Source organism: Haliotis rubra, unplaced genomic scaffold, assembly GCF_003918875.1.
Source record: "Haliotis rubra isolate DU_JTF1 unplaced genomic scaffold, ASM391887v1 Scf1503, whole genome shotgun sequence".
Classification (NCBI taxonomy): domain Eukaryota; kingdom Metazoa; phylum Mollusca; class Gastropoda; order Lepetellida; family Haliotidae; genus Haliotis; species Haliotis rubra.
The window spans coordinates 43,086-61,974 of NW_025765452.1; the positions used below are offsets into that span (position 1 = coordinate 43,086).

Sequence of the window (18,889 nt, forward strand, 5' to 3'; positions counted from 1 at the left end):
CACCTTACAGTCAATAGAAACACACATCCACATCATCACCGAGTCACCTTACAGTCAATAGAAACACATCCACATCATCACCGAGTCACCTTACAGTCAATAGAACCAAACATCGCCTCCATCACAGTCAACCAAACATCGCCTCCATCACTGGGCCACCGTCAACTTAGAGTCAACAGAAATACACACCACCACTTTTTTTTAATTCTTACGCGAAGCACGTGCTTTACATGTGCTTTCACATATGCTTGGGTATGATCTTTCTTTTGACCAAACTTTTAAAATTTGCCTTTTGTTCCAGGCAGTTCTCAATGACTGCCCAGGTGTATTTGTTCCCAGCACCTACAGTGAGCTGGGGTATCGATCTCGTCACTACCTACTGATGTGCACTATACCTGCAGCTGCTGAGCTTAGGAACAAGTTGGAATCAATTTTGAACAGCTGTTCCACACCGTGACGTCGCAGCGCATGCGCACAACTTGCCCTGCCAACTGTGATAATGTGAGTGATCCCGCTACATGTAAGTAGTTTTATTCTAATGAGGATCTATCAAAGTATAATTGTGAGATGAAGACGATTAAACCGCCGCGTCAGTATTTAACGTTGGCTTTATTTTAACATGGACTGATGTGTCAGTCTTGAGTAACAGATTGCTGGCAAATATCGATTAGGAAAGGGGTTGTATAGTCATCATCCATAACTCGTATTGCAACTCCTTCCTAGTTATATCGATTAGAATTCTTTGTGAGTCATCATCCATAACTCGTACTCATAGCCTTTATATCGATTAGGGTATTGTATAGTCATCATCCATAAACTCGTATTGCAACTCCTTCCTGGTTATATCGATTAGAAAAGGGGTTGTATAGTCATCATCCATAACTCGTATTGCAACTCCTCCTGTTATATCGATTAGGAAGGGGTTGTATAGTCATCATCCATAACTCGTATTGCAACTCCTCCTAGTTATATCGATTCGCTTTGTTGTATAGTCATCATCCATAACTGTATTGCAACTCCCTCCTGTTATATCGATTAGGATCGGGTTGTATAGTCATCATCCATAACTCGTATTGCAGCTCCTCCTAGTTATATCGATTCGGAATGGGTTGTACACTCATCATCCATAACTCGTATTCTCCTCCTAGTTATATCGATTCCAGTGTATAGTCACATCCATGTCAACGTATTGCAACTCCTCCTAGTTATATCGATTAGGAAGGGTTGTATAGTCATCATCCATAACTCGTATTGCAACTCCTGCTGTGTTATATCGATTAGGAAGGGGTTGTACTGTCATCATCCATAACTCGTATTGCAGCTCCTCCTAGTTATATCGATTAGGAAGGTTGTATAGTCATCATCCATAACTCGTAGTGCAACTCCTTCCTAGTTATGGAAGAATTCTTTATTGAAAATCCTCAAGGAATCGTCATAGCCTTTACCCAGCCCGGGTATTGTTAACATCCTATAAGATAAACTTATGTTGATCGCTTTGTGTGTTACACTATGTTAACGTACGTATCTGCTGTTGATCGCTCGGTGTGTATCACACTATGTCAACGTATCTGTTGTGTTGATCGCTTTGTGTGTATCACACTGTGTCAAGGTATCTGCTGTGTTGATCGCTCGGTATGTGTTACACTGTGTCAACGTATCTGTTGTGTTGATCGCTCGGTATGTGTTACACTGTGTCAACGTATCTGTTGTGTTGATCGCTCGGTGTGTATCACACTGTGTCAACGTATCTGTTGTGTTGATCGCTCGGTGTGTGTTACACTGTGTCAACGTATCTGCTGTGTTGATCGCTCGGTGTGTGTTACACTGTGTCAACGTATCTGTTATGTTGATCGCTCGGTGTGTATCACACTGTGTCAACGTATCTGCTGTGTTGATCGCTCAGTTTGTGTTACACTGTGTCAACGTATCTGCTGTGTTGATCGCTCGGTATGTGTTACACTGTGTCAACATATCTGTTATGTTAATCGCTCGGTGTGTGTTACACTGTGTCAACGTATGTGCTGTGTTGATCGCTCGGTGTGTGTTACACTATGTCAACGTATCTGCTGCGTTGATCGCTCGGTGTGTGTCACACTGTGTCAACGTATCTGTTGTGTTGATCGCTCGGTATGTGTTACACTGTGTCAACGTATCTGTTGTGTTTGATCGCTCGGTGTGTATCACACTGTGTCAACGTATCTGTTGTGTTGATCGCTCAGTGTGTGTTACACTGTGTCAACGTATCTGTTGTGTTGATCGCTCAGTATGTGTTACACTGTGTCAACGTATCTGCTGTGTTGATCGCTCAGTGTGTGTTACACTGTGTCAACGTATCTGTTGTGTTGATCGCTCGGTATGTGTTACACTGTGTCAACGTATCTGTTATGTTGATCGCTCGGTGTGTGTTACACTGTGTCAACTGTTATGTTGATATCTGTTATGTTGATCGCTCGGTGTGTGTCACACTGTGTCAACGTATCTGCTGTGTTGATCGCTCGGTGTGTGTGTGTCACACACTGTGTCAACGTATGTGTTGTGTTGATCGCTCGGTGTGTGTATCACACTGTCAACGTATCTGCTGTGTTGATCGCTCGGTGTGTGTACACACTGTGTCAACGCATCTGTTGTGTTGATCGCTCGGTGTGTGTTACACTGTGTCAACGTATCTGTTGTGTTGATCGCTCGGTGTGTGTTACACTGTGTCAACGTATCTGCTGTGTTGATCGCTCAGTTGTGTTACACTGTGTCAACGTATCTGCTGTGTTGATCGCTCAGTTTGTGTTACACTGTGTCAACGTATCTGCTGTGTTGATCGCTCAGGTGTGTTACACTGTGTCAACGTATCTGCTGTGTTGATTGTGTTACACTGTGTCAACGTATCTGCTGTGTTGATCGCCTCTTACACTGTGTCAACGTACGTATGTGTTACACTGTGTCAACGTATCTGTTGTGTTGATCGCCTCAGCGTGTGTTGATCGCTCGTATCTGTTGTGTTGATCGCTCATGTGTGTATCACTGTGTCAACGTATCTGCTGTGTTGATCGCTCGGTGTGTATCACACTGTGTCAACGTATCTGCTGTGTTGATCGCTCGGTGTGTATCACACTGTGTCAACGTATCTGCTGTGTTGATCGCTCGGTGTGTATCACACTGTGTCAACGTATGTGCTGTGTTGATCGCTCGGTGTGTATCACACTGTGTCAACGTACGTATCAACGTATCTAATCACACTGCTGCTGTGTTGATCGCTCGGTGTGTACTGTGTCAACACTGTTGTCTCGGTGTGTCAATGTGCTGTGTTGATCGCTCGGTGTATCACACCGTGTCAACTGTGTCAACGTATCTGTTATGTGTGATCGCGCTCGGTGTGTGTTACACTGTGTCAACGTATCTGCTGTGTTGATCGCTCGTTAATCGGCTCGGTGTGTATGTTACACTGTGTCAACGTATCTGTTGTGTTGATCGCTCGGTATGTGTTACACACTGTGTCAACGTATCTGTTATGTTGATCGCTCGGTATGTGTTACACTGTGTCAACGTATCTGTTGTGTTGATCGCTCGGTATGTGTTACACTGTGTCAACGTATCTGTTATGTTGATCGCTCGGTATGTGTTACACTGTGTCAACGTATCTGTTATGTTAATCGCTCGGTATGTGTTACACTGTGTCAACGTATCTGTTATGTTAATCGCTCGGTGTGTGTTACACTGTGTCAACGTATCTGTTATGTTAATCGCTCGGTGTGTATCACACTGTGACAACGTATGTGCTGTGTTGATCGCTCAGTGTGTGTTACACTGTGTCAACGTATCTGCTGTGTTGATCGCTCGGTGTGTATCACACTGTGTCAACATATCTGCTGTGTTAATCGCTCGGTGTGTGTTACACTGTGTCAACGTATGTGCTGTGTTGATCGCTCGGTGTGTGTTACACTATGTCAACGTATCTGCTGCGTTGATCGCTCGGTGTGTGTCACACTGTGTCAACGTATCTGTTGTGTTGATCGCTCGGTGTGTGTTACACTGTGTCAACGTATCTGTTATGTTGATCGCTCGGTGTGTGTTACACTGTGTCAACATATCTGTTATGTTAATCGCTCGGTGTGTGTTACACTGTGTCAACGTATGTGCTGTGTTGATCGCTCGGTGTGTATCACACTGTGTCAACGTATGTGCTGTGTTGATCGCTCGGTGTGTATCACACTGTGTCAACGTATGTGCTGTGTTGATCGCTCGGTGTGTATCACACTGTGTCAACGTATGTGCTGTGTTGATCGCTCGGTGTGTATCACACTGTGTCAACGTATCTGCTGTGTTAATCGCTCGGTGTGTATCACACTGTGTCAACGTATGTGCTGTGTTGATCGCTCGGTGTGTATCACACTGTGTCAACGTATGTGCTGTGTTGATCACTCGGTGTATCACACTGCGTCAACTTGTATCAACGTATGCTGCTGTGTTAATCGCTCGGTGTGTATCACACTGTGTCAACGTATCTGCTGTGTTGATCGCTCGGTGTGTATCACACTGTGTCAACGTATGTGCTGTGTTGATCGCTCAGTGTGTATTACACTGTGTCAACGTATCTGTTGTGTTGATCGCTCGGTATGTGTTACACTGTGTCAACGTATCTGTTATGTTGATCGCTCGGTGTGTGTTACACTGTGTCAACGTATCTGTTATGTTGATCGCTCGGTGTGTATCACACTGTGTCAACGTATCTGCTGTGTTGATCGCTCAGTGTGTGTTACACTGTGTCAACGTATCTGCTGTGTTGATCGCTCGGTATGTGTTACACTGTGTCAACGTATCTGTTATGTTGATCGCTCGGTGTGTGTTACACTGTGTCAACATATCTGTTATGTTAATCGCTCGGTGTGTGTTACACTGTGTCAACGTATGTGCTGTGTTGATCGCTCGGTGTGTATCACACTGTGTCAACGTATGTGCTGTGTTGATCGCTCGGTGTGTATCACACTGTGTCAACGTATGTGCTGTGTTGATCGCTCGGTGTGTATCACACTGTGTCAACGTATCTGCTGTGTTAATCGCTCGGTGTGTATCACACTGTGTCAACGTATGTGCTGTGTTGATCGCTCGGTGTGTATCACACTGTGTCAACGTATGTGCTGTGTTGATCGCTCGGTGTGTATCACACTGTGTCAACGTATGTGCTGTGTTGATGGCTCGGTATGTATCACACTATGTCAACGTATCTCGATATTTGTGACACTACCTCCGCTGTTCAGTAGGAGCAACTCGACTTGCTGAATGTGTTCGCTATTTTGAAATTTTTAAACAGATTCGTGACTATTGCTGGGCATCTACTACTTGATATTAGGTATTTAAGGTAATATTTCCCTCCTTACGAATTGTAAATATCTGGTTGCAAATACTTACTGTTTCCTCTGGGTTATGTAATCCGAGAAGGGACATTGTCGCGTTGTCGCCCTCTCAAAATCAAGCAAACTAAAGCAAAATTAACCAATGCGCGACAATGCGACAACGCGACATTTCGCCCATTTGTCGCGATGTCGCATGCCCGTTTTGAACAATATATTTCTACTCCTCCAAAGGTCGACAATGCGACAATGCGACAATTTTCAAGGTCAAAATATGTCGCGTTGTCGCATTGTCCCTCTATCTAAGATGCGTAAAAAAAGCCTAAAATTTGACTATGAAATATTGACATTTCACCGATATCAAGCTGACAGGTTGTGAAAATACTGGAATATTGTTAAAATTTAGGCCCCATCGGCATAAACATCAGGTGAAGTCCTGGAGTGGGTCACTATGTTCCACAGTGTGGCTCCTGTTTTTCTTGGTACAGTCCTGTCCGGCGCTGGTGAATGTGTCTGACATCTGCCTCTGTTCAGCCAGCAGTGGTTGGATACCAGGTAGAATGAGATGGTAATATCACTTAACCATCCAGCACCTCAAAGGCAGTTTACGTCGTCTTTGAACGTGATATTCTTCTGGGAAAAGGCCATACAAATGGACTGTTATCATTATGATATTAAAAACGATGAAATCGCTTGGCAGAGTTGCGTACCCTCACTCACTCACTCACTCACTCACTCACTCCCTCCTCTCACTCTACTCACTCCTTTCCACTCAACTCCAGTCCACTGCGCTCAGCTCCACTCCACTCCACTCCGTTCCGCTCAACTCAAGGTTTAGAGAGCTTGGTAAATTAGCAAGGTATTTCATTACAATAATGTGTTGTGATGTCTGTTTTTCATTTCTATTTGAATCCTATATAATTAATCCTGCACATGCCATGATTCACAATATATCGATAATTTTCGCAGACGATACTATACCCAGCGATACACATGTACTTGTTTCGTTTCAAACATACACCTACTCAGTCATAATAATTTCAGCAAAATGGCCAGTTTGAATACATCCAGCCCATTAAACAACGACTCTTAACCCACAGACTTCACGGCCACATGTACGTTCATTTATTATTGTTCTGAGTTCGATCCCTGAGTATACTAGCCCTTTAAAAATATCGAAAAATAATCATGCTTGTGATAGTTTTTAAATTCCGCCGTAACTAATAACCGCTTCACGCGACGATGCGACAACGCGGCATTTTGATGAGGTGTCGCGTTGTCGCATCGTTGGGTGTCGCGCTTTGTTAAAATATTGAGTACAGTATGTATTATAACGTATTGACTAAAACACGACACGCGACAATGCGACAACGCGACATGTTGATACTATAGTATGCATTATAACCACAAGAGTTCGAATCTCTGTTTGGACAATAATATTAAAAAATATAAATCTAGACTTTTACAATATGTTGTTGTTTTTTTAAGTTATGATCAACCTATATTTCAAATTTGAACGAGATCGGTGAAGAAATGAATGTGTAAGAAAATTCTACCTCTACACTCGTTACATAAAATACACAAGGGGTGACACTCGCGATGCTACAGTGCGGTTCAATCAAAATTCCGTTTTTCACAAAACATTGTGTTGAGCTTGTAGGTTCTTCTTACCTTTCTGCTCATCGTATTCAGTTTGTCTACCTGCTTTTGATATTTGGACACTGACCCTCGCATTAGCACTACCCTCTGCTTTCAACAAACGTCTGGCCTCTCTTTGGTAAACATCGACAGTTTCCGTAAATCTTTCAGTGTACGAAGACGTTATTTATGCAGTTTTGAGACACTAAAATCGTTACATAGACATAATGTAGACAGTAACAAAGACCCTATTTCCAACACCGACATGTCAGCTCGCTATTGTGTCGAAATCGTACACATAAATCATAGATCTGAACAACCACATTGATTGAATATAGTTAACATCTTTATTTTAGCATATTTGATGACGTGTAATTCGATGATTTGGTCAATTTTCTCCTGTAGTAGGCTGGAAATAAACTGAACACCCAGTAATAGTAACTAGAAAATTGTTGTTTACCACATTATGTAATTAATAATAAATAGATCTAACACATGTGTAAGACATAACTAATTAATTCATCCATGTACTTTTGACAATGTACATCCCGATGTATGTGCTTTCAAAAAGGGAATAATAATAAAGAAGAATATATATATTATTTTTACTCCTTTTGCATATATCATTTCAAAATAACATCCATATCTATTCTTCCATTTTGCATGGGGTTGATCATGGTGATGCAATAGACATAATGATCTTCAGTGATCATGGCATTACAACATCTGCGTGATGCCCGTTATCTACTGGATACGTAAAATCACATGACTGTGATAAAACTAAAACTTAATGTACCCCATTACCCATCCCACTCCAACTCCAGATACAGCTACAGTTTATTTATGCAATAGGAAAACGGACACATTTTATGGAATATAAATAGAAGGAGTCAGATAAACTGTTGATAGAACAACACCATGATAGTTGAAGGTTGTTAAATAATCATGGTTTAAAAAGTAGAATAAATATCTTCACATTTCCCACCTCTTGTGTTAACCACATATTCAAATCCAAGTCTAAACAGAATATTTTTAATATGAGTAGCCCACGTGGTACAGCCAGAGGCATCCTTTAGGTAGCATTGGCAGTCTGTGTGCACCCAAATACAGTAGCCTGCGCCGATACTTAATAGCCCTTGTGGTGTTGACAAGTTGGAGAGGGGCTGTGCCACATTCTCCCCAAACCATACCATTGTTTTGAGAAACCATTTACACGTTTTATACTGAACATCTTCAATAGTTCAATAATAATGAGGTGCCATATACTTCTGTACCACAACACACTATAGGAACATCTTCAATAGTTCAATAATAATGAGGTGCCATATACTTCTGCACCACAACACACTATAGGAACATCTTCAATAGTTCAATAATAATGAGGTGCCATATACTTCTGTACCACAACACACTATAGGAACATCTTCAATAGTTCAATAATAATGAGGTGTCATATACTTCTGCACCACAACACACTATAGGAACATCTTCAATAGTTCAATAATAATGAGGTGCCATATACTTCTGCACCACAACACACTATAGGAACATCTTCAATAGTTCAATAATAATGAGGTGCCATATACTTCTGCACCACAACACACTATAGGAACATCTTCAATAGTTCAATAATAATGAGGTGTCATATACTTCTGCACCACAACACACTATAGGAACATCTTCAATAGTTCAATAATAATGAGGTGTCATATACTCTCTGCACCTGCACCACAACACAACACACTATAGGAACATCTTCAATAGTTCAATAATAATGAGGTGCCATATACTTCTGTACCACAACACACTATAGGAACATCTTCAATAGTTCAATAATAATGAGGTGCCATATACTTCTGCACCACAACACACTATAGGAACATCTTCAATAGTTCAATAATAATGAGGTGCCATATACTTCTGCACCACAACACACTATAGGAACATCTTCAATAGTTCAATAATAATGAGGTGCCATATACTTCTGCACCATAACACACTATAGGAACATCTTCAATAGTTCAATAATAATGAGGTGCCATATACTTCTGCACCACAACACACTATAGGAACATCTTCAATAGTTCAATAATAATGAGGTGCCATATACTTCTGCACCACAACACACTATAGGAACATCTTCAATAGTTCAATAATAATGAGGTGCCATATACTTCTGCACCATAACACACTATAGGAACATCTTCAATAGTTCAATAATAATGAGGTGCCATATACTTCTGTACCACAACTATAGGAACACTATAGGAACATCTTCAATAGTTCAATAATAATAATGAGGTGCCATATACTTCTGTACCACAACACACTATAGGAACATCTTCAATAGTTCAATAATAATGAGGTGCCATATACTTCTGTACCACAACACACTATAGGAACATCTTCAATAGTTCAATAATAATGAGGTGCCATATACTTCTGCACCACAACACACTATAGGAACATCTTCAATAGTTCAATAATAATGAGGTGCCATATACTTCTGCACCACAACACACTATAGGAACATCTTCAATAGTTCAATAATAATGAGGTGTCATATATACTTCTGTACCACAACACACTATAGGAACATCTTCAATAGTTCAATAATAATGAGGTGCCATATACTTCTGTACCACAACACACTATAGGAACATCTTCAATAGTTCAATAATAATGAGGTGCCATATACTTCTGTACCACAACACACTATAGGAACATCTTCAATAGTTCAATAATAGGTGTCATATACTTCTGCACCACAACACACTATGCCATATACTTCTGTACCACAACACACTATAGGAACATCTTCAATAGTTCAATAATAATGAGGTGCCATATACTTCTGTACCACAACACACTATAGGAACATCTTCAATAGTTCAATAATAATGAGGTGTCATATACTTCTGCACCACAACACACTATAGGAACATCTTCAATAGTTCAATAATAATGAGGTGCCATATACTTCTGTACCACAACACACTATAGGAACATCTTCAATAGTTCAATAATAATGAGGTGCCATATACTTCTGCACCACAACACACTATAGGAACATCTTCAATAGTTCAATAATAATGAGGTGCCATATACTTCTGCACCACAACACACTATAGGAACATCTTCAATAGTTCAATAATAGTGAGGTGCCATATACTTCTGTACCACAACACACTATAGGAACATCTTCAATAGTTCAATAATAATGAGGTGCCATATACTTCTGCACCACAACACACTATAGGAACATCTTCAATAGTTCAATAATAATGAGGTGCCATATACTTCTTTATCATCCAAAACTGTGTTCCACAGGAGATATCGCTTGTGTGAGATCAAACGATATCTCCTAGGAGATATCGTTTTGACAGTAGATTTTGTACAATGCCCTTACAATGCTATGACGTCATGTACTTGATTACATCACAATGCTATGACATCGCTGCACTGCAAGTCTAATGGCAGTACCATGTTCAGAGATGTACATTTTTCATTGAAAATTAATGAAGAGTGATTTTGGATGATAAATAGAATCTCACCCTCGTGTCTTCTGATATCAAATATATCAACACTCGTTGATAAAGTGAAAATATCCTCGGCAAGCCTCGGATATTTATAACTTTATCAACTCGTGTTGATATAATTGATATCAGAAGACACTCGGGTGAGATCCTCTATGTACCACAACACACTATAGGAACAATCATAGCATCAAATATCTTAAATAAATCTGGACATGGTATATTTCCAACTTTGTTTTAATATCCGTACAATGTCATAATAGCCCTTTCACTCTGTACACCAAGCGTAGTTAGTGCTTTAGTCCAAATAGGTCTAGGTGTTAACACGATACCCAGATATCTATAAAAACACTCAACTTCTAGATACACACCATACAATTTTATTTTTTAAAAATATCAATAGTGAACTGGTCAACAAATTCAGAGCACTGTCATTCTCCAAATATTCTAAGCAAAATCAGTGATTATGTGTTGAACTATGTTTGTATGCACAGCCCTCACAGCCCTACAGTATAATAAAGTAATGCAAAAAGACTCCATTACAGCATTAAATCAAACTTGTTAACTGCTGAATAATTGCTGATATCAAATTATATGATTATTAACATGTATCAAATCTATTCTAATATCACCAGGGTTATCATGCTCAAAATGATCCATATACATGTACAACACATGTATACTCTGATACTGGCTTCAAGCCATGAAAACTACATGTACAGTACTCAGGACAAGTTTCATCGGTAAAAATCGCTAATAGCGAAATGTACATCTGTCTTAAAAGTTCATCTTCAAATATATGTACTTTTAAGGCAATGTATGTATTTTTATGGTAGTGTATTAGCATACTGATCATACTGTACTATATTTTTATATGTTCATTGTAGTAAAATACTGTGTCAAATTCATTGAATTCAGCAGTATAATTGTGTGCATTTTTATGTACAGATCATTTAATTCCCCATGTTTATATTAATCATAAACATTTCTGAATAATATTGGTAAAACCTGTTCATGTTGTTTTGCAAACCGATCCAGACAACCTTCTTCGAAAAAAGTGTGTACATGGATGGATCTGTTTAATTTTATTACAAATTATATGCACAAAAGTAACTCAAGATAAGGAATATATTATTCTGCATTATGTTACTGAGAGCCGACAATTTTACAAGCACACCCACAGTTAAAAAACAATGGTTAGAACTATATCAATTATCCTCATAATTCATTAGAAAAGAATCAGATAATAAATGTTTTCAGTGTCGAAGCGTTAGCGCAGCAGACCATGGGAACCAGGCTGAGCCGTTTTCTGTTTCCAAGTCATTAAAAAATCCACGGAAACTGTCGATGTTTATCGAAGTGAGGCCAAACAGTGATCGAACCCCTGTGGTTATAACACATACTACAGTCAATATTCTAACAAAGCGCAACACGCGACATTTCATCAAAATGTCAGGTTGTCGCATTGTCGCGTGTCGTGTTTTAGTCAATACGTTATAATACATACTGTACTCAATATTTTAACAAAGCGCGACACCCAACGATGCGACAACGCGACACCTCATCAAAATGCCGCGTTGTCGCATCGTCGCGTGAAGCGGTTATTAGTTACGGCGGAATTTAAAAACTATCACAAGCATGATTATTTTTCGATATTTTTAAAGGGCTAGTATACTCAGGGATCGAACTCAGAACAATAATAAATGAACGTACATGTGGCCGTGAAGTCTGTGGGTTAAGAGTCGTTGTTTAATGGGCTGGATGTATTCAAACTGGCCATTTTGCTGAAAATTATTATGACTGAGTAGGTGTATGTTTGAAACGAAACAAGTACATGTGTATCGCTGGGTATAGTATCGTCTGCGAAAATTATCGATATATTGTGAATCATGGCATGTGCAGGATTAATTATATAGGATTCAAATAGAAATGAAAAACAGACATCACAACACATTATTGTAATGAAATACCTTGCTAATTTACCAAGCAGATCTGTGCAACATTACCCGTAAACCGGTATATACAGGTACAGTATCTCGCGATACAGTTATCGCCATATAGTTCAGATTGTGCAATATATTGGGTCATTTAGAGTTAGCTCCCTTTGAATTATCTGCCCTTGATTTCCATACCATCAAAACGTGCCCTAAAAGTGCCAAATATACTTTAATTTCTGTTGGTTTCTTGTAACATTTTACAAGTGGAAATGTCTTTATAAGTGGCTCTAAAGGTTCCCAATATTCTACCAAATGCTTTAAGTTTCGTAGGTTTGAATGGTTTTATATGTGACGTTTTGGATGAATTAAGTGGCCTCAAATGGACCAATCTTTGAAGAAAAGCGAGATTAAAGGATGCCAACTTCTTGTTGTGAATACCACGACGTATCGGAATGTATGTTCACTCACTCCTTCATCAGATCAGGAAGGAGCAAGCATACAGTCCGAAACGTCGGGCTCTTCACAATAAAGAAGTTGACATCCATAAATCTTGCTTTTCTTATGCATTCCACTTCTAAATGCCCTTCAAAGATTTGAACAATCTTTTATTTGGATTTATTAGTACAGCTTCTGGTTCTGAGTGACCATTTTGTTTGTTTTATAATGGGACATATTTTATCAATTTATCGAAAAGGCCAAAATCTTATATATTTTGTACTACTGTATAATGACATTCTTGTCAAGGATCTAAGTTATTGGAGGTCACATGAAGTTTTAAGCTTCAAGTAGTTCACCTGAATCATATTTTTTTTTCATTTTGCAATAGTTCTTGTTATCATCATGTTATAGTATTACCCTTATCATCATGTTATAGTATTACCCTTATCATCATGTTATAGTATTACCCTTATCATCATGTTATAGTATTACCCTTATCATCATGTTATAGTATTACCCTTATCATCATGTTATAGTATTACCCTTATCATCATGTTATAGTATAACCCTTATCATCATGTTATAGTATAACCCTTATCATCATGTTATAGTATTACCCTTATCATCATGTTATAGTATTACCCTTATCATCATGTTATAGTATTACCCTTATCATCATGTTATAGTATTACCCTTATCATCATGTTATAGTATTACCCTTATCATCATGTTATAGTATTACCCTTATCATCATGTTATGGTATTACCCTTATCATCATGTTATAGTATTACCCTTATCATTATGTTATAGTATTACCCTTATCATCATGTTATAGTATTACCCTTATCATCATGTTATAGTATTACCCTTATCATCATGTTATAGTATTACCCTTATCATCATGTTATAGTATTACCCTTATCATCATGTTATGGTATTACCCTTATCATCATGTTATAGTATTACCCTTATCATTATGTTATAGTATTACCCTTATCATCATGTTATAGTATTACCCTTATCATCATATTATAGTATTACCCTTATCATAATGTTCGCAAACTTTTGTTGCAATGCAGTACTTCAAGTAAACATTCTACATTGAGACTCTATATCATTTGATGTATCTGTAAACCACTGACATACAACCATACACAATGGGGACAGGGAGCCTGAAGGTTGGTACGTTGTAACAGCAACTTAGAAGATGATGTCGCACACAGAGAGGTATTATGAATTTATGATGTACGCACTTGGACAGAAACCATCCAGTCAATATACCACAAATTAATGAATGTGTATTGCTATATCTATTAAATTACTGCAATATACCGCAATATGAGCATCAGGGCAATATCCAGCCCTATTACCAAGCTCCCGAAACCGTGAAAAGAACGGAGCGCTTTGGAGTGAAGTAGAGTGAGAGGAGAGAGTGAGTGAGTGAGTGAGTGAGGGAAGGAGGGAGGGAGGGTTGGTTTCTGGCACTCCAAGGGTTCTCAACTCTGCCAAGCGATTTCATAGCTTTTAATATCATAATGATAACATTCCATTTGTATGGCTTCCGGAGAAGAATATCACGTTCAAAGGCGACCTAAACTCTCTTTGAGGTGCTGGATGGTTAAGTGATATTACCATCTCATTCTATAATAATAATAATAATAATAATAATAATAGGCCATTTATATAGCGCCTTTCCACGTCAAAGGGATATGCTCAAAGCGCTTCCTCAGCTCAAGTTAAAACTATATACAGCTGGCAGTTACAGTAAGGTGAGGTGAGGTGAAATTGGTTTTACGTCGCACTTGAGAATATTTCGCTCATATGACGAAGTGCATGCGTGTGTATGTGTATGTGCGGCTGCTTGTACTAGCCCAGACTTAAGCTGGTTTTATAGTGCTAGCCCACTGAGATACCATGCCGCGGTGAAGCATGAATACCCCACTCAGACACATTATACTGACTCCGAGCCGACGAGACCTTGTTGTACCCATTAATGCCGAGCGCCAGGCAGGGACCAACAAGTACCATATTTTAACGTCTTTTGGTATGACGCGGTCGGGGATCGAACCCGCGACCTTTCGCTCTCCGGGCGGACGCTCTAGCAACTACACCACGGAGGTGGTCCACAGAAAGGTGGTAGCTGTTACACTAGCATCACAGTAAGGCGTTAGCTGTTACACTAGCATCACAGTAAGGCGTTAGCTGTTACACTAGCATCACAGTAAGGCGTTAGCTGTTACACTAGATTCACAGAAAGGTGATAGCTGTTACATTAGCATCACAGTAAGGTGTAAGCTGTTACACTAGCATCACAGTAAGAAGTTAGCTGATACACTAGCATCACAGTAAGAAGTTAGCTGATACACTAGCATCACAGTAAGAAGTTAGCTGTTACACTAGCATCACAGTAAGAAGTTAGCTGATACACTAGCATCACAGTAAGAAGTTAGCTGATACACTAGCATCACAGTAAGATGTTAGCTGATACACTAGCATCACAGTAAGAAGTTAGCTGTTACACTAGCATCACAGTAAGAAGTTAGCTGATACACTAGCATCACAGTAAGAAGTTAGCTGATACACTAGCATCACAGTAAGAAGTTAGCTGATACACTAGCATCACAGGAAGATGTTAGCTGTTACACTAGCATCACAGTAAGAAGTTAGCTGTTACACTAGCATCACAGTAAGGCGTTAGCTGTTACACTAGAATCACAGTAAGATGTTAGCTGTTACACTAGCATCACAGTAAGGCGTTAGCTATAGCTGTTACACTAGCATGACAGTAAGGTGTTAGATGTTACACTAGCATGACAGTAAGGCGTTAGCTGTTACACTAGCATCACAGTAAGGCGTTAGCTATAGCTGTTACACTAGCATGACAGTAAGGTGTTAGATGTTACACTAGCATGACAGTGAGGCGTTAGCTGTTACACAAGCATCACATGAAGGCGTTAGCTGTTAAACTAGCATCAGAGCAAAGCGTTAGCTGTTACAGTAGCATCACAGTAAAATGCTAGCTGTTACACTAGCATCACAGTAAGATGTTACCTGTTCCACCAGAATCACAGTAAGGCGTTAGCTGTTACACTAGCATCACAGTAAGATGTTAGCTGTTACACTAGCATCACAGTAAGATGTTAGCTGTTACACTAGCATCACAGTAAGATGTTAGCTGTTACACTAGCATCGCAGCAAGGTGTTAGCTGTTACACTAGCATCACAGTAAGATGTTAGCTGTTACACTAGCATCACAGCAAGGTGATAGCTTTTACACTAGCATCACAGTAAGGCGTTAGCTGTTACACTAGCACCACAGTAAGGTGTTAGCTGTTACACTAGCATCACAGTAAGGCGTTAGCTGTTACACTAGCATCACAGTAAGATGTTAGCTTTTACACTAGCATCACAGTAAGATGTTAGCTGTTACACTAGCATCGCAGCAAGGTGTTAGCTGTTACACTAGCATCACAGTAAGATGTTAGCTGTTACACTAGCATCACAGTAAGGTGTTAGCTGTTAGACTAGCATCACAGTAAGATGTTAGCTGTTGCACTAGCACCACAGTAAGATGTTAGCTGTTAGACTAGCATCACAATAAGATGTTAGCTGTTACACTAGCATCACAGTAAGGTGTTAGCTGTTACACTAACATCACAGGAAGATGTTAGCTGTTACACTAGCATCACAGTAAGGCGTTAGCTGTTACACTAGCATCACAGTAAGGCGTTAGCTGTTACACTAGCATCACAGCAAGGCGTTAGCTGTTACACTAGCATCACAGTAAGAAGTTAGCTGTTACACTAGCATCACAGTAAGATTTTAGCTGTTACACTAGCATCACATGAAGGCGTTAGCTGTTAGACTAGCATCACAGTAAGGCGTTAGCTGTTACACTAGCATCACAGTAGGATGTTAGCTGTTAGACTAGCATCACATTAAGATGTTAGCTGTTACACTAGCATCACAGTAAGATGTTAGCTGTTACACTAGCATCACAGTAAGGTGTAAGCTGTTACACTAGCATCACAGTAAGATGTTAGCTGTTAGACTAGCATCACATTAAGATGTTAGCTGTTACACTAGCATCACAGTAAGATGTTAGCTGTTACACTAGCATCACAGTAAGGTGTTAGCTGTTACACTAGCATCACAGTAAGGTGTTAGCTATTACACTAGCATCACAGTAAGATGTTAGCTGTTACACTAGCATCACAGTATGGTGATAGCTGTTACACTAGCATCACAGTATGGTGTTAGCTTTTGATATTACTATAGTGTTGGAGTATGGTTTTAGCTATTACTTTAATGCTATGTTATGGTTTAAGCTACTGTGTTAGTGTCACAGTATAGTTGGAATTGAACTGCCTGTATGTTTCTGGATGTTTTTTAAGCAGATACAAAAGCGAGAAAGAACAAACCCTATTTATCAAATGAAATCTTTTGTTTCAGTGAATCCAAGTGAATCCGAGTTAATGGATGCAGGAAACTATGATGACAGGTAGGAATCCAAATTCCGCCAATAACGATAGTCTGGTAACACGTAACCAGGAACCTGTAACTATAAGATGGAGGTTCCTCGACCTTTCATACATCTATAGTATCATTGAAACCTGTTGTTGAGGCTGTTCCACGGCCTTCATACATCTATAGTATCAGTGTAACCTGTTGTGGAGGGTGTTCCTCGACCTTCCATACATCTATAGTATCATTGTAACCTGTTGTGGAGGGTGTTCCTCGACCTTCCATACATCTATAGTATCATTGTAACCTGTTGTGGAGGGTGTTCCTCGACCTTCCATACATCTATAGTATCATTGTAACCTGTTGTGGAGGCTGTTCCTCGACCTTCCATACATCTATAGTATCATTGTAACCTCGACCTTCCATACATCTATAGTTCATTGTAACCTGTTGTGGAGGGTGTTCCTCGACCTTCCATACATCTATAGTATCATTGTAACCTGTTGTGGAGGGTGTTCCTCGACCTTCCATACATCTATAGTATCATTGTAACCTGTTGTGGAGGGTGTTCCTCGACCTTCCATACATCTATAGTATCATTGTAACCTGTTGTGGAGGGTGTTCCTCGACCTTCCATACATCTATAGTATCAGTGTAACCTGTTGTGGAGGGTGTTCCTCGACCTTCCATACATCTATAGTATCATTGTAACCTATTGTGGAGGGGTGTTCCTCGACCTTCCATACATCTATAGTATAGTATCATTGTAACCTGTTGTGGAGGGTGTTCCTCGACCTTCCATACATCTATAGTATCAGTGTAACCTGTTGTGGAGGGTGTTCCTCGACCTTCCATACATCTATAGTATCATTGTAACCTGTTGTGGAGGGTGTTCCTCGACCTTCCATACATCTATAGTATCAGTGTAACCTGTTGTCGAGGCTGTTCCTCGACCTTCCATACATCTATAGTATCATTGTAACCTGTTGTGGAGGGTGTTCCTCGACCTTCCATACATCTATCACTACAAAAATAAGTTGGTTTCCGGAACACTGAAACTGAGAAGAAACGACATGGAAACCAACCATTTCCAGTGGGTTTCCAGGTAGCTTCCTATAGTTTCATTGTGGTTTCCATGAAAACTGAAACTGAATTTTGCACCATTTCGGGTTGGTTTCCAGTCCGATTCATTATCCACTCCTCCATGTCGGATCCAGCTGGTTTCCGTGTTTTCGTTTATGGTAGGTTTCAACCTGGTTTCCATGTTTTAGTTTGTTGTAGGTTTCAACCTAGTTTCCATTAAATCTGAAACTACATTTTGCACCAGTATCTGGATGGTATCCATGTCGGGACTTTGCCCACTCGTCCATGGAGGCTCCTGCTGGTGCTTAGTTTATTGTTGTTTCCAACCTAGCTCCCAGCTTATAACCTGGTTTCCATGAAACTGAATCTGTTGTGCCGGCCCCTTACCCACTCCTCCAGGAAAGAGGTTGTGTTTCACGCAACACACATACCAGATCAGGTCTTTTATAC

General features: G+C 39.8%; 1 protein-coding gene across 1 annotated transcript in view; it reads left to right on the top strand.

Moving 5' to 3' along the window:
* Positions 1-422: 422 nt before the first annotated feature.
* Positions 423-18,889, top strand: part of LOC124270294 — a 52,444-nt gene continuing 33,977 nt past the window's right edge. The window contains exons 1-2 of the mRNA XM_046705334.1: positions 423-520; positions 17,345-17,393. Of these exons, the coding sequence (XP_046561290.1) occupies positions 469-520; positions 17,345-17,393 (101 nt within the window). The 5' untranslated portion in view covers positions 423-468. The remainder of the gene's footprint in view (positions 521-17,344; positions 17,394-18,889) is intronic.